General features: G+C 36.0%; 1 protein-coding gene across 7 annotated transcripts in view; it reads left to right on the forward strand.

The window, feature by feature from the left end:
- LAMA2 (laminin subunit alpha 2) overlaps window positions 1–24,705 on the forward strand; it is a 608,480-nt gene that overhangs the window by 269,569 nt on the left and 314,206 nt on the right. For all 7 annotated transcript variants that reach the window (XM_059083775.2, XM_059083777.2, XM_059083778.2 and 4 more), the window contains exons 6-9: window positions 821–910; window positions 2,532–2,649; window positions 8,400–8,578; window positions 14,753–14,852. In XM_059083775.2, the coding sequence (XP_058939758.1) occupies window positions 821–910; window positions 2,532–2,649; window positions 8,400–8,578; window positions 14,753–14,852 (487 nt within the window). The remainder of the gene's footprint in view (window positions 1–820; window positions 911–2,531; window positions 2,650–8,399; window positions 8,579–14,752; window positions 14,853–24,705) is intronic.

A 24,705-nucleotide genomic window follows, 5' to 3' on the forward strand; every position in this document is an offset into this window, starting at 1 on the left:
GTTTTTTTTAGTGTAAATAATTGGAATAATAGAACTATCTACCATAAGATGGTTATTTGGATTCCATAAGGTAATTTGAAGTACTCTCAAAACTATAAATGCTATATACAAATTAAGTAAAATTTTTAAATAGTCCTGTTCTGTAATTACAAATAATCTTTTAAAAATAGCTGAGTAGATGAAAATAATTAGAAACAGTCCTGTTAACTGAGATAGGAAAGTAATTGCATGGACATTTTAACATAATAATGAAAAAAAAAGTGTTCTGCACGTCTAGTTTACTTCTCACATTATGTTAAATCAATCTTATAATTCATTTTCATTTTCTTCTTGATATGGTTAAGAAACGTGTTGTTATGAGCACTATTTCCCTAAATTGGTTGATTCTTTTCAAATCCATCAAGTAATACAGTCTGCGTATGATTCATGAACACCGATGTCCCTATAATGATAATAAAAGAGGTTTTCTTTCTTTCAACTTTTAAGAAGAATTAGTGCCCTTGCTCCCCAGCCCCATAACAATTTGCTCTCAATAATAAATACTCCAGCATGGAGTAGTTGTACTGTGCAGTCCTTTGTACTGTCTGTAAGAAAGAAATTTCTAAAATGCCCACCTAACGTAAATTAGAGGCATTCTGTCCCTGGGCTATGATTTCAATGTGAGGAGTTACTGGATACTTTTTTGCACCTTCTGTTGTTTTCTAGTGCTTCAAACTAAGGATACAAGCAGAAAGCCAAGTTTTTAACTGAATGTTCCCTTTTGTTGCTTTCACCTTCCAGTAGTCTTAATAGGATTTCTGTCTGGATTGCTTTTTTGCAGTATTACTACTCGGTCAAGGATATTTCTGTTGGAGGGATGTGCATCTGCTATGGTCATGCCAGGGCTTGTCCACTTGATCCAGTGACAAATGTATGTATATTTATAGAATGCTTAGGTAAAATGAAGCTCTGAACTGTAAAATGCTTCATGAGAAGCTTTGCTGACAGGGACGCTGTGAATGGGTGTCAGGTCCCCACTTAACAGAAAGCCATGCCAGGGTTAGAGCTGGCAGGTAGGATGATAGACTTTGAAGGCAGCCATCACAGTATCAGAAAACAGATTAGTTTTCTTCAAAAAAGGCTCCAAACTGGTCTATACATTCTGAAACCTTTCTAGCTATGACAGCCTGCTGTATGATTTAGCTTTAGAGATGCCTGACATCAATCAACCTGACCGTGTCTTTTAAGAATTTTCATCAAAAAAATTAATGCAAACAAATGAAAAATGTACATGGAAGTAAATCTAAATGACCATGGAACCGGAGGCTGAGGTAGGACAGGGGCAGGAAGGAGTAGGGTGGAAGAGAGTATTCAACAGAGCTTGAACCCACCAGACCAGAACATGCTGGAATGGTTTTGGGTTGAATTTTTCATTAATGACAATGGACTAAATGAACATAACCTAGAAAAGAAGATGAATGAGCATCTGTTTTTCTCAGTCATAAATAAACTGGTGAAATAGAAAATCACCGACTTTATAGTGTATGAAGAAATATATTCAATAGTAAGTTCAGTGAACGTAGCTACCTATGTAAAGATTTTTTTTCCGACTAAAACTGTAATACAAGTGGTATTTCTCAAATAGCATTAGTTTTCTGACTAATGCATCATAGTATTACCTCCTCGGGAAGATTCAAACCCCTGGCATATTTTTCTGGGCAAGGTTGTGGTCCTGCTTTCTTCAGGGTGTGGGCACTGTCTATCAGGGGTATTGATGAGCAGTATTTCCCAAGCTTTTTTTTTTTTTTTTTTTTTTTTCTGTACATGGGCCTCTCACTGTTGTGGCCTCTTTCGTTGCGGAGCACAGGCTCCGGACGCACAGGCTCAGCGGCCATGGCTCACGGGCCCAGCCGCTCCGCGGCACGTGGGATCTTCCCGGACCGGGGCACGAACCCGTGTCCCCCGCATTGGCAGGCAGACTCTCAACCACTGCGCCACCAAGGAAGCCCAATTTTCCAAACTTTGAGAGCCCACGCGGCAGCTTTGGAGGGCCAGTTCCATGTAATGAAATAAGACTGTACTCAAAACACACATAGGCAGGAGATGCAGTCTTGGGGATATTAGATTTCTATTCTATCCGTGCCCCCACATGCCCAGGAATCTACTCTTTCCCCTCTTCCTACACCAAATGTTAATTGTACTTTGAGGGAATCCTTAAAATGGATACATCCCACCCAGAAGACCTGTGGATCTCAGGAATCAGAGAAGGGATTCTAGTCTTCTAGACTACCTCCAGCTGGGCCTCTTCTCTCTTCTATGTCTGAGCCCAGTGATTCCAGAGCCAGCCTGGATCTCCCTCCCTAAGCTGGTGTTGATCAAATATACCCACTCCCAAGGCTGGCACCTCTTCCCTCCCAGACTGACAGGAGTTTTAGATTTTGGTACATAGTCTTGATGTTTTCTTTTCTCTTCATTCTACCTTTCAGGGGAAGCCCCTCATTTATGCTTCCAAAGAATGCTGAAAGTATGCTTTTTCCCCATTTTTTGACTAGAAATCCCGCTGTGAATGCGAGCATAACACGTGTGGTGATAGCTGTGATCAGTGCTGTCCTGGATTTCATCAGAAACCGTGGAGAGCAGGCACTTTTCTGACCAAAACTGAATGTGAAGGTATGTTTTGACAAGCCAGCACCATGGGTAATTCTTCCTTTCCTGGGGCACAGGTGATATAAACATGGGCTGATTTCAGGTGAGTGCATACTTCCAGTTCATATATTTTATCCAAGACAGTAGCTGGTAAGCTCTCTTACCCTCCTGTTTTAGAGTTTTCACGTTTTTTTTTTTTTTTAATTTGACAAATATTTGCCCAACACCCACGAGTTTACCACTGTGTGAGAATAATGAGAAATAGATAAAAGCATAGTATACACTTGCTGTCATCAGGGGTGAATCTGAAGCTTGTAGGGTAATATATAGAGAGAAATGTAAATAAACATTTAGTAAAACCTACAGGGTATAGAGATTACCCTTCTAGGGCTTCCATGGTGGCGCAGTGGTTGAGAGTCCGCCTGCCGATGCAGGGGACACGGGTTCGTGCCCCGGTCCAGGAAGATCCCACATGCCATGGAGCGGCTGGGCCCGTGAGCCATGGCCGCTGAGCCTGCGCGTCCAGAGCCTGTGCTCCGCAACGGGAGAGGCCACAACAGTGAGAGGCCCACGTACCGCAAAAAATCAAAAGATTCCCCTTCTAAACACGTATGTGTATAAAATGGTTCTGAAACCAGTAGAGCTCCAGATCCTTCTGCCTGTTCCCTTTGTAGTGCCTCCCCTAAATAGCTTGGGTAAATAGTAAATAGCTCTTGAATACCCATCATTTAATAAATGGAGAAAAACCAGAGGGGAGAGATCATACCCTACAAGTTAGAGTCAGTTTATTATCTGGGAAAGAAAGGATTCTGATTCATTAGTTATACTTATTAAAGGGTAGTGTTTGGGGGCAGTAGCTGGGAAGAATAGGAGAGTAAAACGTAATAGAAGGCAAGAAGTCAAATTTGTGGAGAAAGAATATTTATTTTAATAATAAGCATTAATATTTTAAATGTGTGGTTTCACATTAATAACTGTATAAAATGCTAACATTAGAAATGGTATCAGTGACAATCATTAGCATAAACTACGCTATAGTAATTATTGGACAGTGACAACCCAGAAAAAGCCGGTAATGAAAAATCATAAAACAACTGGCTATGCAAACATTTGCCAACAAGTACTCGTTTATACTTTAATACTATCACTTTTGAAGTTTTTCCGAAGGGAAATACCCAAGAAAGGTAGCAGATGACTTTGTAGCCTAATATTGCCAACTGTCCCAACACAGTGACAGGGAAGCTAGAGAAGCTTCTGTTTCTGGAGATCTGTTCAGGCCAAGACGAGGCCTAAAAACAAAGACTTCTGCTGAACTATAAATCCAAAGTAGCCAGAAAGCCCGATTCTATTGAATTCAAATATTAATATTTTAGTGAATCAGTCCTAATCACATTTTTTCAGTTCAATAGGTGTATGTGGTCACCAAAACAGGCTTGGTAGACATTTTAAACCAATACCAACCTTATATATTTATTGAATAAAAATATTTATCATGTATCATGTGTCAGACAAGATAGGTCCTTAAAACTATTGAATTGTAACAGACTTTAATCATAAAATATTCCCCAAACATAAAATACATTTTCTTTTCAGTTTAAGATTCTGCCTATCCTATTGGTGTCTTGAGTCCCTTCATTTTCTGCACATACTCTTTTGCCTTATGATTTGTGTCTGCGTGCTTGTGAAGATATTTTGGTTTAGATATCACTCATTGTTACTGAGATGTATCTGAGGGAATGGGCCACCACTACCCAGTGTTGTAAGGGCGGGTATGAGATGCCCAGCCCTTATTTTTTATCATCTACCCCCAACCCCATTCCTGACGATCCCTCAGGATCTCCACAGCTTCTCCCAACAAGAGCAGACATTCATTCCTAAGACTGAATTTAAGTTAAATGATACCATGAATATCTCTTCTCAGACTTCCTTAAATTTAATTAATTTCTCTTCTGCTTGTGGAATATCAGCAGTCACACGTGGAACTTTTGAGCATTTGAGGGTAGGGATTCTTCCTGTTGTCTCTGACATTCTATCACAAAGTTATCATGATGTAACGTTAAGTGGATCTGCAGAATCCTTTACCGCTCTCCACTTGTGTATATGTATTTAAACAAGAAAACAGAAAGGATGGATCAGACTTATTAGCAAGAGGGATAGACAAAGCAACACAGAAGGAAATTTCCACTTGCTGCTATATACATTTTTATAAAATAGTGTTATTATAAAACAAGTTTATCTTTCTTTGTGGAAGAGATGGGAGGTTGTATTTCCAAACTGAAAACATATTTTTTTTTTTGAAATCCACAAATTAAAGATAGGGGTCTTAACCATAAAACCTTGTATAAATATTGTGCTTTTAGCAATGTATACATTTGTAAAAGCTTATATGAAAATTTTATTTTCCAAGTTGAATTGTGTTCCAATCACCTCTTAATATTTAGAAAAATCCTTCTGCAACGTGACAAATCCCTCTATAAAATGAATAACTGCCTTCTAATTCATTTGAATTTAATTTTGACTTTTATCAATGTAGCTTATTTGAGGCAGGTTATTATCTCTAAAGTGCAAAGGATATGTATTCCATTGCTAAGCCTGTACTAACAGACAGTTTCTATCATGTGTCTTGGACATTCTGTGAAATAACAAACTGCTGATGACAGAGTGAAAAATGGCTCTTTGTGAGTAGATACTATCCATGTCCTCTAAGGCTATAGATGAAAGCTGCGCAGGCCCAGGACCTTTAAACAGCAGCCAAGGCTGTAGGAAAGGGCCCTCATACATGGAGTGTGAAAAGGACTGCTCCTCAGGCATCAGTCTTTACCTGCATTAGCTTATGGCTATAAGTACTGTCAGCAATACTAGTTCTAAATAATGTGAGAATAAATTTGTATTCCTTTGTATTTCCCTCTAGTTGTACTTGTAGCAGAAATCTTGACTATTTCTTGCAATATATTTTTACAGGATTTTTGAGAATTCCTGTGCATTGTCCTAAAGATATAAAACTGCTTATGGTGCTCAGTGATTTATATTTGTGACTACATGTCCCCTAGAATATTTTTTGAAAACTCGCGATTAATATAGCAAGAGTACTATATCTTAAATCAAAAGCCAACAAGCTGGGCTTCCCTGGTGGCGCAGTGGTTGAGAATCCACCTGCCAATGCAGGGGACACGGGTTCGTGCCCCGGTCCGGGAAGATCTCACATGCCGCGGAGTGGCTGGGCCTGTGAGCCATGGCCGCTGAGCCTGCGCGTCCGGAGCCTGTGCTCCGCAACGGGAGAGGCCACAGCAGTGAGAGGCCTGCGTACCACAAAAAAAAAAAAAAAAAGCCAACAAGCTGAAGAAGATATTTGCAACAAACAAGAAAAGGAGATAATATCCTTACTATATGAAGAGATCTTCCATAGCAATAAGAAAAAAATTCAAAACAAACTGTTAAAAATGAACAAAGATCAAAACAGACATTTCTCAAGAAAAAAGTATGACATAACCATATAAAGAAATTATCACACTTATTTATAATTAAGGAAGTATCCATTAAAACAATAAAAGTACTTTTTTTAAACTTACAAAAGTGTTCATTCATTCACTCAACATATGTTTGAATACTCACCGAATGGAAAATGTTGGTACTACACAGTTTTGGTGAGGCTGTGCAGAAACAGTTTTATCCTATCTATCAGAGGGAGAGTAATCTGACATAGCATTTGCAGAGGGAATTTTTTCAAGTTAATTAAAATTAAAATTTCCCATGCCCCTTGACTAGAAATTTTACTTGCAGGAATTTAATCTGTAGATGGACTTGGATATCTGTACAGGACATTTTATGATCCCTGTCTTTAGTACCCAATTGCTAATACCGATGCTACTGACATTTACAGGGCTGAGTATTTACTGTCTCAGGCGTTCTGCTAGATGATCTGCATTCTCACCACAGCCTAAGAGTTAAGCACTAAAATGACGCTAAGACTTGAACTGTCTCCTCAAAGTCACTCAGCTGGCAAATGGGGAGCCGTCTGACCCCAGACCCCCACTCCTACCCCCACCTCCATTGCCCTCCTGGTAGGTACTCAGTGTTACAAAGGAGAAATCTGGAAACAATGTAACTACCCACTATTAGGCATCTAATTAATCAAGAAGTACCCAGTGTAGCCTTAGGGAAAACATAATAGCAATAGAGAAGGAGCCATGCTATTTACTGTTAGTAAAAAATAGTTCAGAACAGTATATAAATGTCCCCTTTGGTGGAACTAAAAAGAAAGATTGAGCTGTGTGCCTCACACAGGCCCGCACACATACGGACACACATATACATGTGGAAATCAATGCAAGGACACCTAAGAAACTCAACATATGAGGAAGGACACTGCATAGTATATTTTTTGCCTAGTTCCCATCCTACAATAAATTCTACCCATTTTTCAAAGCCTTACCCAATTCTTCCTGAGGAAGTCATTTTTCATTCCTCTGTCCTCCTGTAATGTGATATGAAAAAGAAAAGGAGAAGAGGAGAATGGGGCTATGAAAACATAGAGGATGAATATGAGAGGAAGTGGAACAGGGAAAATCAATTGGGAACTTATTTATAACACATTATGCTAATGATTTTACGTGCATTTTAAATATCCCTACCTAGTAATTACTACTGACCACTTCATGTTTTATATGGAAACTGAGCCTTAGTGAACTGAAGTTCCCTACCTCACAGGACTACTAAGGAGTGAAGAGGACACCCAAGTCCAAGACTGGCACGAAATACCTTGATCTCACCACTGAGCAAACCAGTTCTCATCTTGTCCTGATACCTTGGCACTTATCGTATAGCTTTTTCTTATCAGATAACTTGAAGGGATTGTGGTAGTGGTTAGCTCTGCAGACTCTGGAGCCTGACTTCAGAGTTTGGCTTACAATACTGATTTGGTGAACTTTTACTAGTTACTTCACTTCTCTTTGCTTGAGGTTCCTAATATATGCAAAGATGTTAATAGAGTCCATAAGTCACAAAACTATTTGAGAATTAAAATCAGTGGTAATAAATATAAAACATTTAGAACAGAATGTGGCATATAAAAAAATCCCTAAGTTTTAGTTATGATTAGTAGTAAAAGAAAGGAATAACATTTGACTCTTGAACAACATGGATTTGAACTGCAAGGGTCCACTTATAGGCGGATTTCTTTCACTAAATGCAGACAACAGTGCTACAGTACTACACAGTCCGTGGTTGGTTGAATTGGGGGATGAGAAACCAAGGACAGGGAGGGCTGACTGCAAAGTTATACTCTAATTTTCCATTGCGCAGAGGATTGGTGCCCTTAACTCCTGCATTATTCAAGGGTCAAGTGTATATACTAAGCATCCTTTTTACCCGTAGTATCTAACACAGAGGTTCACATATAATAATTATTCATTACAGATTACATGGATGTTAATCATTCAGTACCATACATCAGTAATTTGTTTGTCATAATAGGAAATTGTGGTGTGAAATATATGAAATATCAGTTTTATAAGATAAAATCAGTCAAATATTGGCAATTTCATATGCTTCAACTTAATTTATGTTTTAACTATTTCAAGTTCCATTAAAACATGCAAATTTATTAATGTCTAATAAATCCAAGACCTTTCTAGATACCTTTGTATTGATTATATATATATAATGTAATATAATTTTCCATATGGTATAAAAATCTCTTATGTAACAAAATATTATTTTTAAATATATCTGAAATCTGAAATTAATGTTTATAAATTTATTTTTCCCTAATGCAGCCTGCAATTGTCATGGGAAAGCTGAAGAATGCTATTATGATGAAAATGTTGCCAGAAGAAATCTGAGTTTAAATATACATGGAAAGTACATTGGAGGGGGTGTGTGCATTAATTGTACTCAAAACACTGCTGGTATAAATTGTGAGACATGCACTGATGGTTTCTTCAGACCCAAAGGGGTAAAGTATGCTTTTTCTTTCATTAAGTGTTATTTTGGCTTTTTCAGACAGAGATGTATTGTAGGGAAAAATAATTTTGATAGCTTCTCTAAATAGTTGGACTTCAAATTCTCAAAGGTGACTACAAATATTTCATAGTAGAAACTGTATAAATCTTTCAAGATGTGATATAAAATATTTCCATCTCTCCAGAAAGTCCCATTGTGCCTCATTCCAGTCAATCACCACCCTCAGGCAAACTGTTCTGATTTTTAGAGCATAAATTAGTTTTGCCTCTTAGTGAATTTCCTAAAAAAGAAATCATAAAGTACATAAAATTTTTGGTCTTCCTTTCACTCAATTTAACCTGTTGAGATTTATTCATGTTGTACACATCAGTAGTTATTTCTTTTTTAAAAAAAATTGCTAAGGAGTAGTCCTTTGCATGAACATATCTTAATTTTTAATCCATTCTTCTGTTGGTGGATATTTGGGTCATTTCCAGTTTTTGGTTAGCTCCTATAAAACAATTTTATATGAGTCTTTTTGTGGTCATGTGTTATTAACCTTGTGTAAATATCTAGGAGTAGAGTACTTGTTTCATAGGATAGATATATGTTTGACTTTGTAAGGTACTGCCAACGTTTTGTCAAGTTAGTAATACTGTTTTACATGTTCACCAAAAATGTATGTAAATTCTAGTTCTTCCATATTATCTCTATTATTTGGTCTTGACTACCTTTTTGAATTAGCCATTCTAGTGGATGTGGGTGTAGTAGGTATTGCAGTCGGGTACTAGGCAATCACTAAGTCATTCCCATCAATGCTTGGTGCTACAGCAGATCTTCTATTATGAATTTACAGCAGATCGCATGGATTAAATTCTTATTTTAAGTGTTTATTGGCTATTCCTATATCTTGTGAAGTATTTCTTCAAGTCAAGAAATTGTTCTTTTTTATTCTAGAAATGTTATAATTTTAAATTTTAGGGCTATGGCCCATCTCAAGTTAATCTTTGTGTAGGGTATGAAATAATGATTGAGATCTATGTGGTTCATCTGTTGTTCCAGCACCATTTTTGGAAAAATACTTCTTTTTCTCTTTTAAATTGTTTTGAGGCATTTTTTGAAAGCCAGTTGATCTTTTGGGTCAACATCTGGAGCCCCAGTTCTATTCCATGGATTTATTTGTCCATCTTTGTGCTAATGGCACACTATCTTGATGACTTTAGCTTTAATAAAACTAGAATTCAGAAACATATGTGCACTGACTTTATTCTTTCTTTTTTTTTTTTTTTTTGTTTTTTGTTTTTTTTTTTTTTTTTTTTTTTTTCGATACGCGGGCCTCTCACTGTTGTGGCCTCTCCCGCTGCGGAGCACAGGCTCCGGACGCGCAGGCTCAGCGGCCATGGCTCACGGGCCCAGCCGCTCCGCGGCATGTGGGATCTTCCCGGACCGGGGCACGAACCCGTGTCCCCTGCATCGGCAGGCGGATTCCCAACCACTGCGCCACCAGGGAAGCCCTATTCTTTCTTTTGAAGATTGTTTTGGCTATAGTAGTTTCTTTACATTTCCATACAAATTTTAGAATCAACTTCTCAATGACAGAAATATTAGTTGGGATTGTTGTATAGAATCTAAATGCAAATATGGAGAGAACTAACACTTTAACAATATTGAGTCTTCCAGTCAATGAATATAGTATGTCTCTTCACTTATTTCTATCTTCTTTAATTATTCATATCAGTGTTTTCAGTGTAGAGATCTTGCATGTCTTTTGTTAATTTGTTAATTTTGTATAATTTCCTTCTGCCTGAAGAACTTCCTTTAGCTTTTTTTAAAAATAGGGCAAGAATCGATGGTGACAATTTCTCTCAGGTTTATTTCATCTGAAAATGTCTTTATTCTACCCTTATTACTGAAGTATCTTTTCATTACATGGAAAGAGTTGTTTGTTTTTCTTTCAGTACTTTAAAGATATGGTATTTTCTTGGGCTTCCCTGGTGGCACAGTGGTTAAGAATCTGCCTGCTAATGCAGGGGACACGGATTTGAGCCCTGGGCTGGGAAGATCCCACAGGCCTCAGAGCTACTAACCCTGTGAGCCACAACTACTAAGCCTGCGTGCCACAACTACTGAAGCCCACATGCCTAGAGCCTGTGCTCCGCAACAAGAGAAGCCACCGCAATGAGAAGCCTGCTCACCATGACTAGAGAAAAGCCTGCATGCAGCAATGGAGACCCAACACAGACAAAAATAAAATAAATAAATTTATTTAAAAAATAAAGATACAGTATTTTCTGGATTTCACTTATTCTAATGAGAAGGCAGCCATCATTTGCATTTTTTTTCTTCTATATATAAAGTGTCTTTAATTCTCTGATTTCAAGATATCCTCTTTTTATTTGCCTTTTAACAGCCAAAACATGTATTGGCAAACCATGACCTCTAGATCAAATTTGGCCCATGGCCTGTATCTATATGGCCTGCAAACAAATAATTTTTCTTTTACATTTTTAAACGTTTGTTAAAAGAAAAACAAAGAGACAGAGGAGAAGGAGGGGAGGAGAAAAAGGAGAGGAAGGGAAAGGAGATGGAACGAAAATGAAAAGAACAACAAAAAATTAAGAAAAAGAAGAACAAGATGAGCAAGAAGTAGGTGGAAGAGGAGGAGGAGAGAAGGAGGAGGAAGAGAAGAAACAAACCTTATGTGCCTTACAAAGCCTACAATTTTATTTACAGAAAATATTTTCCAATCTCAGAATTGGACCATGTGTGTCTAAATGTGGCTTTCTTTGTGCTTACCTTCTTGGCTACTGAGCTTCTTGTAATTATAAATTGAGATTTTATACCACATTTTGGAAATTTTAGGGCATTATTTCTTTAAAAAAATTTTTGAACCATGCTCTCTCTTCCCCTTTTTATGACTCCAACTGCATACAGGTCAGGTTGCTGGACTGTGTCCTATAGGTTACTGAGTAACTCCCTGAGTTACTCCCTGCCATCACTTACCTGCTGCTAAGCATATCCAGTTAATTTTTTCCTTGAGATATTTTATTTTCAGCTTTTTAGACGTATTGTGTTTTTTTGTAGTTTCCATTTCTCTGCTGAAATAATCCATGTGTTTACTCCTTATGAACATTATTTCCTTTATATTCTTGGGCATATATACAGACCTGTACAAGTCCTTGTCTGCTAATTTCAATACTTGGGACACCTCAGGGTCTGTTTTTATTGACTTGCTGTTTCTTGAATAAGGACCACACCTTCATTTTTCTCCTCGTGTCTAGTAATTTATGATTTACACAGGACATTGAGGATGATACAGTGTAGAGACAAGATTTTGTTGTCTTCTGAAGATTTGTGAATTTTGTTTTAATAGGTAATCAACTTACTGACTAATCACTATTAAAATGAGCAGGCTTGCTTTTATACCTTGTTAGGACAGATTAATAAAAAGCTCAGGGTGTTTAACCTTTCCAACTTGGGTGATAAACTCTCGTTTCTGTTCACTTTATGGTGTGTAGACTGGAAAATTTTACTCAGATCATTTAGCTTTCCAGCTGTTGCTTTCCACTGGGCTCCTTGGAGTCCCCTGATTTAATGTACAATTAAAGGATCAGTTAAGAATTGAGGGGTATTGATATGCAAATTTTGTTGTTACCCTTATATGAACATGGATCTCATCTACTGCATTTTCTTCTTTCAAATCTCAAATCCTTCTAATTTCTGCCTGCTTTTGATTATTCTCCCAAGTCTTAAGTGTATGATTTTTATATTTTGTCCAGAATTCATAATTGTCATTTGACCATGTGCTAGACCTATACAAGACACTGTGCCATTATTAAAACTGGAAGCTTGATCAAGCTGTTATTACAAGTTATTAAGTGAATCTGAGCCTAGATTTTGGTATTTTAACACATAAAAATACATATGCTATATTGGGTTAAAAATTCAAATCTTTCAGGTTCTTAATATTTGGGTAGAAATCATTGTGTTTTTATAAAGATATAGAAAGAAAAGTTTTGTGCACTGCAAATTTTATAGCTAAATAATGTATCTCTATGATATTCTTAAAATTATTGCCTTAAAATCTAATTTTAGATTTATCTCCTAAATACATATAATTAAATGTTAAAACACACACACACACACACACACACACACATATAGCAGTGCTTACTTTGAGGATTGATTAGTAATCTGATTATTTTAATAAAATTAAAAATCAAGTATAAAGTAGATGAATTTATAAAATCTCTTATGTTAGAACTTTTTCCTGATCAGCAGTCTGATTCAGACAGATTTTCCCAATTACCACAAAGAAGGATAACAAATTAAGAGGCTTTGGTTTACTCAAGCTCGTCATTGGAATCATAAATCATATTTGTGAGAGCTAAGAATTTATCCTAAAGAAATTTATTGCTGTATGCCCACAGAGAGTTTTGTTTTGTTTTTCTTCACGTCTTGGTTTTCTCTTGGTTAGAAAGCCCTTCTCCCAATTCCACTCTCAAATTGCTACTCATACTTCAAGCTCCAGTCTAAATGTCACTTTTTCTGTGAAACATTGCTTGACTTCAATGTGTTATTACTCTCTCTTCTTTTGCCCCAGAACGCTCTGCTTCTGTGTCTATTTTATCACTTTGCACATTCTGTTTAATCAATATCTTTCAAGTCTGCTATTCCTGTAAGCTTCTTTAAGGCAGAAATCAGGCCTTATCTGTGCTTTGCACAGTCATTCATAATAGGAAGTGAATGAATGGGTCTTAAACAAATGATGATTTTGAAACTGATCAGTGGATATAGTTGATTGAATTCTATCAGATATGTAAATATTTCTCTACTTGTGAAACTTTGACTTATATTAGCAAACAGGTTTTCATTTATCAATTAAATCTAGATATATACATATATAAAACTGTATTTTATGAGAGAAACATATATATACTTATATACACAATTTTTTATATACAGAGTATTTTAGTATTTCCTAGGCAAAGAATTTGTTTATTTTTTTTGTTCTTATCCTATTGCATCTTGAAAATAAATATTGTATATTTGGTACATTAGCATGGTCTAGGTGTGTTTAATTAAAATATTCTAACATTAAAGACTACTAGTTTTACTGTGTATTTAATGTATGTGAGGAATCTTATGAGATGCTTTATATGTTATTCCTCTTAATTTTATTTATTTTTATTTATTTATTTTATTTATTATTTTTTTGTGGTACACGGGCCTCCCATTGTCCTGGCCTCTCCCATCGCGGAGCACAGGCTCCAGACGCGCAGGATCAGTGGCCATGGCTCATGGGCCCAGCCGCTCCGCGGCACACGGAATCCCTCCAGATCAGGGCACAAATCCGCATCCCCTGCATCAGCAGGCGTACTCCCAACCACTGCACCACCAGGGAAGCCCTCCTCTTAATTTTAATTTAATAACATCAGTAAAGTTTCTACTATTATCCTCATATTATCAGGAAGTAAATAAATTGCAGGAGGCCACATAGCCAGTAAGTGGACACAGTGGGATATGAGCTCAAGCCTTCCTAATTACAGAGCCTACATTGTTTCCCCCCAGATTATGCTGCCTCCTGAGAAAGTCAAATTTTTAACATAAATATTTAACATCTTTTTCAAGCACCAAATATAAATTTCTATTTAATTAGCTATATCATTATCAATGTAAAAAGTTTTTGAAAAATTAATTTGGGGAAAAATTACTAATTTTGAACTATGTTGTAATAAAACAGTAAGGAAGATTTTATTAGGGAATGTATATTTCTCTAATATTCTAATGTTCTCTATATAAGCAAACATTTTTCTTTTTGTTTGCAATGGTAATGATACTGTGATTATAAAAGAAAGATGCATACTGAAATGTGTAGGGATTGAAAGACTTTGGGATTTTCTTTATAAACTTCAGCAAAGAATAAAACGTGATGAATCATATAGCAAAATCTTGATAATTGTTGAATCTAGGTAACAAATATTTAGTAGTTTATTGTACTGTCCTCTTTATTTCTGTGTATCCACTTAGATGAAATGGATTTTAGAAAATGCAAACATATAATAAAGAAAATTTCTTACATTATCATTTTCTAAATATAATTTATTATTTATTAAAATTTTCTTTAAAGACTTGCTTAATTGAAAAATTTAGTGTTTTTAAAACAGAATTTTTATTTTTTTGTTAGATATCTCCAAATTATCAAAGACCATGCCAGCCATGCCATTGTGACCCAGTTGGTTCCTTAAATGAAGTCTGTGTCAAGGATGAAAAACGTGCTCAACGAGGTGAGAGCTATAGTAGAAGGCTGTTGTTTTGATGAAAGGACAAGTAAAGCCAAGTGTGTGATTATTTTCAGAAGAACATGTTGCAATAAATTTCATTCATGTAATAAGTTTATTCTTTTTTTTTTGGCTGCGTTGGGTTTTTGTTGCTGCGTGCGGGCTTTTTTCTCTAGTTGCGGTGAGTGGGGCTATTCTTTGTTGCGGTGCACAGGCTTCTCATTGTGGTGGCTTCTCTTGTTGTGGAGCACAGGCTCTAGGTGTGCAGGCTTCAGTAGTTGAAGCATCCAGGCTCAGTAGTTGTGGCACGTGGGCCCCAGAGCACATGTGGGCTTAGTATAAATTTATTCTTATAGCTATCAATGTCCCCTACAGGAAACAGTTTTTAATTCATCTCAGTAATTATGTTTGTTTAATTATACTTTAAAAGCAAGAAGAGTTGAATCATTTGTTTTGCATTAGTATACATGTGTATATATATATATATATACACACATATATACATATTTACATATCTATATATATATCTTCTAGTCTATTATAAATCTGTGGTGTATATAATTTTTTGAGGTCTTATTATTTATTATATTGCTTTGTAGAATGTATGATTTCTAGGGTGAAATGACAGTGTTCATTGAGGGATGTGTGTGCTACAATGGGAAGAGTGAATAGATGAGATCACAGACTGAGATGTAGTTAATAATACAGAAAGCGAGAAGTCTACAGAAAGGACTGTAAAAGGCAGTAGGAATGAGTTAATGAAGGGAAAGAGGCTGACATTAAGCCAAAACCTTCTTTGAGGATTGAAGTTCACGATGAACTCCAAACATTAGGAATCAAATGCCAAATTAACTCTTTGAAGTAAAATGGGAGCTACTTCCAGGAAAGTTGCTTGCCAAAGTAGGAAATTCATAGAATATATCTGGAACTGTTTCTTTATACTTCTAAGACTGGATTCTTCTCTTCTGTGGAAAGACTAAAGTAAATCATGGCTATGCTATAGGCTTTTTCCCCAAAAGACCTTCTATTTAAAAGACTGGCAATATTTCTTTGGCACAGTTTAGCTTACCTGCTTTCTTTACAAAACTATTTGATTATCTGTTTAAGCCTTACAGTCTTAAATCTTAAAAGATTAAAAAATGATTATTTAAAAACTCAAAAGGTGAATTATTGATGTCACTTTTCATTATATGGTCCCTTATCTTTTTATGGTAGCAACTAAATAACATTATTTTGAGCAATGTAATTTAATTTTATCCCCGAGTTTAAAATGGTAGGTATTTTGTTGTTGAAAAAAGTGATTTAAAAAATAGAAAGGTAGAAAAATGAGTATTCAATGAAGTAATTCAGCATAGTACTATTATTAACATTTGTGTGTTAACTTTACATGATGAACTTTTCCCTGTATATGTTCATTTCTCTGAAATCTGGTTTTAGCTCCTGAATACAGTACTCACCTTTGAATAGATATTAAGATTGTTTCTAAATTTTGTATATTTTAACCAATGCTTTAATGAAGATCTCTGGATAAAAATATTTTTCAATTATTTTTTTCCTCTGTGCTCTAAATTCTTTTTTCCAAATTGTGGTATAGTTGATGTACAATATTATATGTTAGAGTTGTACAAAATAGTGATTTTTCAATTATTATAAAAACAACACATGGTCAAATAAAATTTTAACAGTAGGGAAGATAATAAAATAAACAGCGAAGTGTCCTCTTCAACTTATTCACCCCTAGTCTCATTTCCAAATTTAATCACACTGATCCTTTCCTCCTACTAAGTTCTTTTGGAAGAACTTATCTTTCAAACAATATCTGAATAATATTCTTCGTATTTTTCATCACCATTAAATATTGCCTATTGACTGTCCATCTTGGAACACAAACATTTCATTCATATCACTTTCTTTCTACCATTCATATCTTTTTATAAATTTTTTCTTCTATGGTATTTTTAGCATGTTAAATAAAAAGTTTAAATGCCTATTTTTTGATTTATTAAAGTTGGACTTTATCCCTTGAGGTCATACTACACAAAATGAGAAAAAGACCATCCTTATATTCTCCCCTGACCTTCAACCTACTTGACAATGTCTGTCAATTGCATCTTCACCTTTTCAAAAATTGTGTAGAGATATTTGGTTCCAGGCCAATAATTAATTTTTCTAATTTTAAATTGAAAGCAATAATCAATATTTGTAATATTATAATTAGATCTATTTTATTCAATATGGGCTTGAGTGAATAATTAGACATATAACCATGATACATTTTTCTCTTCCTGTTTAGTCTGATGATCTCTTTAGGAAACAGTCTCAGATGTAGTCTAATGATTTGGATTTCTTAGTCAGAATGAATAACCAGATCGTGAGAAATGATGTTCACTATCTCACTGGCATTAACCTGATTACTAGAGAAAAACAAATACTTTGTGTGTGAATTTTCTGTTTCCTTAATTTTCTTTTCGGTGTAAGGTGTTTTTTTTTCCTCCATAGATTTGTAAGAGCTCTAATAGTATGTCATATTTGTTATGAACAATTTCTAGATTTTCTTTGTGTCTCATTATTATGGATAAGAATTTTTAATGTATATAATTTAAAAATTTTTATATAATCTATGAAAATTTAGAAAACCCACTTTAGCTATAATAATGACAGCTAAAATTATTATGCATAGTAATATTTTTCTATTGGATTTCTTACATGCCTTTATAATCCTAAAATTCTTATCTACTCCAAGTTTAGACAAATTGTTTATTTCTTTAGTTTTCCTTTCCTTTTATTCTTCCAGTTTTATTGAAATATAATTGGCATACAACACTGTTTAAGGTGTTCAGTATAATGATTTGACTTTCATACATCATGAAATGATTACCACAATAAGTTTAGTGAACGTTCATCATCTGGTATAGATACAAAATAAAAGAAAAAGGAAAACAAATTTCCTTGTGATGAGAACTCTTAAGATCTACTCTGTTAACAACTTTCATGTATAACATACAGCAGAGTTCATTATATTAATCATGTTGTACATTACATCCCTTGTACTTATTTATCTTATAACTGGAAGTTTGTACCTTTGACCACTTTCATCTTGACCACTTGATTTCTTTTTATGATACTTAATTCTTTAATCCATCTGGAATTTATTTTGGTATATTTTATAAGAAAAGTTTCTAACTGCATTTTGTTTTTCTAATAGTCTCTTTTAATTCACCTATACTTAATATTATTTTTGTTTCTTTTTTTTTAATTTTTTTTTTTTTTACGGTACGCGGGCCTCTCACTGTTGTGGCCTCTCCCTTTGCGGAGCACAGGCTCCGGACGCGCAGGCTCAGCGGCCATGGCTCACGGGCCCCACTGCTTCGCGGCATGTGGGATCTTCCTGGACCGGGGCACGAACCCGTATCCCCTGAATCGGCAGGCAGACTCTCAATCACTGCGCCACCAGGGAAGCCCTATTTTTGTTTCTTTAAACATATTAAATACAGTCCCCCCTTATCCCTGGGGGTATGTTTCAAGATTCCCAGTGGATGCCTGAAACTGCAGATGGTACCAAACCCTGCATATACTATGTTTTTTTCCTATACAGACATACCTATGATAAAGTTTAATTTATAAATTAGATACAGCAAGAGTAAGAACAACTAATAATAAAATAAAAGTTATAGCAATATACTATAATAAAGTTATGTGAATGTGGTCTTTCTCTCTCAAAATATCTTTTTGTACAAATTCCATGCCTTTTTCATCTTAACCAAACACTTATCATGCCCTGTGGTCAAAACTTTTACAATTTGAGGTGCAACAGCAAAACTATCACAAATTTCTTTTTCCTTCTTCACAATTTCATAGATAGAAGATTTGTTCTTCCGGTAGACCTTAACAACCTCGGCATACAGTTTGTCTTTCTTACGTTGAAAAATTTCACCTTTTCACTTAAAGGAAGCATTTCATGGCTTCTCTTTGGCATATCTGAATTGCCAGTATCACTACTCATATTTTGGGGCCATTATTAAGTAAAATAGGGGTTACTTGAATGCAAGCACTGCAAAACCTTGACAGTCAGTCTGAAAACCAATATGGCTACTAAGTGACCAGGGGATGAGATATGCTGCAAAAAGGGATGATTCACATCCTGGGCAGGATGGAGTGGGATGGTACAAGATTTCATCACTGTACTCAGAATGGTACTTGATGTTAAACTAATGAATTGTCTGTTTCTGGAATTTTCCATTTAATATTTTTCAACTGTGTTTGACCACAGGTTAACTGAAACCATAGAAAGTGAAAACGCAGATAAGAGAGGACAGCTCTGTTTATTTTAAAATTTGTATCTGTTACTAGTATTCTCTGCTATCTATTTGATTCTACAGTTTGATTTTTCTGCAAAGTCTTTATCAGGGCCTTGTTTTTATGTGTGTTTCATGATAGTGTGTGTGTGTGTGTGTGTGTGTGTGTGTGTGTGTGTGTGTGTGTGTGCGTGCGCACATACCTGTGTATTTTCTAGTTTACCCTTTCAGGAGTCCTTGAGTTTATATGTAAAGTTATCTGATATGTCCTCCTAACCTGAGTAGTACCTAGAATTTGTCTTTTGTTCCATAAAACCATGCTTCATGCTCTAGACTAGTTAATCAGAATTAGTCAATTTCAGGAAAGACACTGGTGTAAGGACTGGCTTACCACTCTAGAAAGTAATTTTTTTAGTTTCTGATCTCCAAGGGGTTTCTCTATTCATAATAGCACAACCAATTTATATATATCTCTCTCTGCTAACTGTCTATCTTCAGTTTCATCCTGCATAGTCAAGTGTTCTGAACAAGGAAGCCTTTATGGACATTTACTTCATAATATTTCCAGAAACAAACATTAAGAGTCATTGTTGGGCTTCCCTGGTGGCGCAGTGGTTGAGAATCCGCCTGCAGATGCAGGGGACATGGGTTCGTGTCCTGGTCCGGGAAGATCCCACATGCCACAGAGCGGCTGGGCCTGTGAGCCATGGCTGCTGAGCCTGCGTGTCCGGAGCCTGTGCTCCACAATGGGAGAGGCCACAACAGTGAGAGGCCCGCGTACTGAAAAAAAAAAAAAAAATAATAATAATAATAATAGTCATTGTTTATTACTTGCAGTATTTCTGCATTTGGTCTCAAGGTCTGGAGATCTTAACATCAGAAAAAAATACTAATTTGGGAGGATGCTTCTGCAACCTTTATTGATCGGATTTCTTTTCCATTTGACTTATACATACGATTTAAAAAATAAATGTATTAATGTTAAACGATACAGGCATACCTCAGAGATATTGCAAGTTCAGTTCCAGACCACTGTAATAAAGCAAATCACACTAATTTTTGGTTACCCAGTGCATATAAAAGTTACGTTTACACTATACTGTAGGTAGTCTCTTAAGTGTGTAATAGCATTATGTCTAAAAACACAATACCATAATTAAAAAAATACTTCCTTGCTAAAAAATGCTAACCATCATCTGAGCCTGTAGTGAGTTGCAATTTTTTGCTGGTGGAGGGTCTTGCCTTGATGTCAGTGGCGGCTGACAGATCAGGGTTGTGGCTGCTGAGGGCTGGGATGGCTGTGGTAATTTCTTAATATAAGACACCAGTGAAGTTTGCTACGTCGATTGATTCTTCCTTTCATGAATGATTTCTCTGTAGCGTGTAATGCTATTTGATACTATTTTAAGCATAGTAGAACTTCTTTCAAATTTGGAGTCAATCTTCTTAAACCCTGTGGCTGCTTTATCAACTAAGTTTATGTAATATTTTAAAGTCTTTGTTGTCAGTTCAATAGTCTTCATAGCATCTTCACCAGGAGTAGAATCCATCTCAAGGAATCACTTTCTTTGCTCATCCAGAAGAGGCAACTCCTCATTCATTAAAATATAACATGAGATTGTGGCAATCCAGTTCCATCTTCAGGCTCCACTTCTATTTCTCTTTGCTATTTCCACCACATCTGCAGTGACTTTCTGCACTGAAGTGTTGAAACCTCAAAGTTATCCATGAGGGTTGGAATCAACTCCTTTCCAACTCCTGTTAATGTTGATATTTTGGCCTCTTCCCATGAATCTCAAATGTTCTTAATGGCATCTAGAATGGTGAATCCTTTCCAGAAGGTTTTCAATTGACTTTGCCCAGATCCATCAGCGGAATCACTATCTATGGCAGCTGTAGCCTTAGGAAATACATATTTTTAATGATAAGACTTGAAAGTCAAAATTACTTCTTGATCCATGGACTACAGAATAGATGTTGTGTTAGCAGGCAGGGAAACAACATGAATTTCATTGTACATCTCCATCAGAGCTCTTGGGTGACGAGGTTCATTGTCAAGATGATCAGTAATATTTTGAAATTAGTCTTTTTTTTTTGAGCAAGAGTTCTCAACAGTGGGCTTAAAATATTCAATAAACCATCTTGTAAACAGATGTGCTGTCATCCAAGTAGATTTAGTATAATTGTTAAGGGCCCTGGGATTTTTGGAATGGTAAATGAGCATTGACTTCAACTTAAAGTCATCAGCTGCGTAAGCTCCTAATAAGAGAGTCAGCCTGTCCTTTGAAGATTTGAAGCCAGGTGTTGACTTCTCCTCTCTAGCTATAAAAGTCCTAGATGGCATCTTCCAATAGTTGCCAGTTTCATGTACACTGAAAATCTGTTGTTTAGTGTCCTCACCTTCGTGAATTATCTTAGTTAGATCTTCTGGATAACTTGCTGCAGCTGCTCCATCAGCACTTGCTGCCTCACCTGACACATTTATGTTATGGAGACGGCTTCTTTCCTTAAGCCCCATGAACCAACTCTGCTAGCTTCAAACTTTTCTGTAGCTTCCTCACCTCTTGCAGCCTTTATAGAATGGATGAGAGTTAGGGCCTAGCTTTGGGTTAGGCTTTGGCTTAAGGGAAGGTTATGGCTGGTTTGATCTTCTATCCAGACCAATAAAACTTTCTCCATATCAGCAGTAAGGCTATTTCACTTTCTTAACATTTGTGTGTTCACTGGAGTAACACTTCTAGTTTCCTTCAAGAACTTTTCCTTTGCATTCACAACTTGGCTAACTGGTGAAAGAGGACTAGCTTTAGACCTTATTTCAGCTTTTGGCATGCCTTTCTCTCTAAGCTTAATTATTTCTAGCTTTTGATTTAAAGTGAGAGACATGCAACTCTTCCTTTCACTTGAGCACTTAGAGGCCATGGAAGAATTATTAATTGGCCTAATTTAAATATTGTGTTTGAGGGAACAGGGAGGCCTGAGGAGAGGGAGAGAGATGGGAAATGGCCAGTCTGTGAGCAGTCAGAACACACACAATATTTATAGATTAAGTTTGCTGTTTTATGTGTGTGTGGTTAGTGGTGCCCCAAAACAATTATAATAGTAACATCAAAGCTCTGATCGCAGATCACCATAACAAATATAATAATAATGAAAGAGTTTGAAACATTGGGAGGATTATCCAAATGTGGCACAGAGACACAAAGTAAGCAGATGCTGTGGGAAAAAATGGTGCCAGTAAATGTGCTCAATGCAGGGACAAACCATCAATGTGTAAAAAATAAAATATCTGCAGAGCACAATAAAACAAAGTGAAATAAAATGAGGTATTTATATTACCAAAATAAATTCTACTAGGTCATCATGGAAGGTCCTTTTAATTTACAGTACTTTAGGGTTCAGCTTGGTGTTTATTTTATTAGTATTTTCTTATCTGGATTCATATGTTAACTTGTTCCTGGGTCTGACACCTGCCAACTGTGCTACCTTGGCAAATCACTAAATTTCTCTGTGTCTTAGTTTCCTCATCTGTAAAGCAGGGAAGATAATAGGGTCTACCTCATATTGTTATTTTGAGTGTTAACTCAATTAGCATATGTGTAGTGTGTAAGCAAAGTGTAATGCCTAGCATAAAATAAATGCTATTTAAATATTAGTCGTGGGCTTCCCTGGTGGCGCAGTGGTTGAGAGTCTGCCTGCCCATGCAGGGGACATCGGTTCGTGCCCCGGTCCGGGAAGATCCCACATGCCTTGCGGAACGGCTGGGCCCGTGAGCCATGGCCGCTGGGCCTGCATGTCTGGAGACTGTGCTCTGCGAAGGGAGGGGCCACAACAGTGAGAGGCCCGCGTACCGAAAAAATAAATAAATAAATGTTAGTCATTATGTTTATTTTGGATTATCTTTGTTAGATTTTTTTTTTTTTTTTGCGGTATGCGGGCCTCTCACTGCTGTGGCCTCTCCCGTTGCGGAGCACAGGCTCCGGACGCGCAGGCCCAGCGGCCATGGCTCACAGGCTTAGTTGCTCCGCGGCATGTGGGATCTTCCCAGACCAGGGCACGAACCCGTGTCTCCTGCATCGGCAGGCGGACTCTCAACCACTGCGCCACCAGGGAAGCCCTCTTTGTTAGATTTTTATATCATATATTCACTAGTTTAATAAACTGAATTACATACCTCTCTGTTTTTTATATGCTCCATAAGAGTTTCAAACTTTGAAAACATTGTAAAAATTAACTGGTACTGAAATATTTTTGTGGGAATTCTTTTATCATTTGTTCTCTTTTGATATCCTTAATTAGCTTTGTCTAAGTTTCCTTTTTTTGCTTCCTTTTCTTTTTGTTTATGTTTCAAATCTACCTTCTTTCCCAGGGTGTTCATTTTGATTTATTAAATTTTTTTATAATTACATGAATTAAGTTTATTCACATTTTTAAAAATAATGGAATATTTAAGCCTAAAAGTTTGGCTTCAGTTTTTCAACATCCAATGAACATTGCTAAGTTCCTTTCTTACTGCTTTTAAATTCTATTTAAAAAACTATTTGACCTGCAATTGAAGTCTTGATTTTCTTTTTAACCTAAGAGTTATTAGGAAGAAATGTGTATTAATTTTTAGAGTGGCTGAGTTTTGCATAAAATTCTATCTTCATGTTTTATATTCATAATTAATTTAATCCTAATTTAATGTGGCATTTGTTACAAATATAGAAGTTGCAATTTATGTTAAGAAAATAAGCCTTAAGTAATTTATGCTTTGAGAAATTGAACATTTTTGTGGATTAGTTAATGACAAGCTACAATAAATATTTATATGCCATTTAATATATAATTCAACATTATTAGATTATTCCAATTTTTGTGTTTTGCTTTTTACTAATTCATGTGTAAATATTTAAAGTTGGTAGGTTAATGTCATTCTCAGCCATTGATTTTGGGGCAATTTTTCTTTCATTTCCAATATATTTCATTGTCTATATTTTTTTGTACTTCTAATTAGTGCTTATTTGGAGCATAAATATAATAACTTAAATTATGTTTTTATTGTACCTTTAATAATGTAAACAGAGCTTGTTCTATTGAATTTATTTTAATTGAATTCTACTTTGGCCCTCATTAATATTACTACAACTGTTTTTAATTTTCTATATGCTTTCCTAATGTATATTTACCTTCTTTTATTTTTAATGTTTCTTGTCATTTTGTCTATTTCTTGTGAACATTACATGTACATATTTTTAATCGAAAGAGTAAGACTAACTCATTTATGTATTGTTAGTATGTATGTTTGGCACTCTTTCTATCATTGTTTTATGTTTTCTCAGCATAATGTTTCCTTGCTTTTTTCTCCCTTCTTTTGTTTTTTGTTTTGTTTTGTTTTTTGCAGTACACGGGCCTCTCACTGTTGTGGCCTCTCCCATTGCGGAGCACAGGCTCCAGATGCACAGGCTCAGTGGCCATGGCTCACGGGCCTAGCCACTCTGCAGTATGTGGGATCTTCCCGGACCAGGGCACGAACCCGTGTCCCCTGCATCAGCAGGCAGACTCTCAAACACTGAGCCACCAGGGAA

This window comes from Kogia breviceps, chromosome 13 (genome assembly GCF_026419965.1).
Source record: "Kogia breviceps isolate mKogBre1 chromosome 13, mKogBre1 haplotype 1, whole genome shotgun sequence".
In the NCBI taxonomy this organism is placed as follows: Eukaryota; Metazoa; Chordata; class Mammalia; order Artiodactyla; family Physeteridae; genus Kogia; species Kogia breviceps.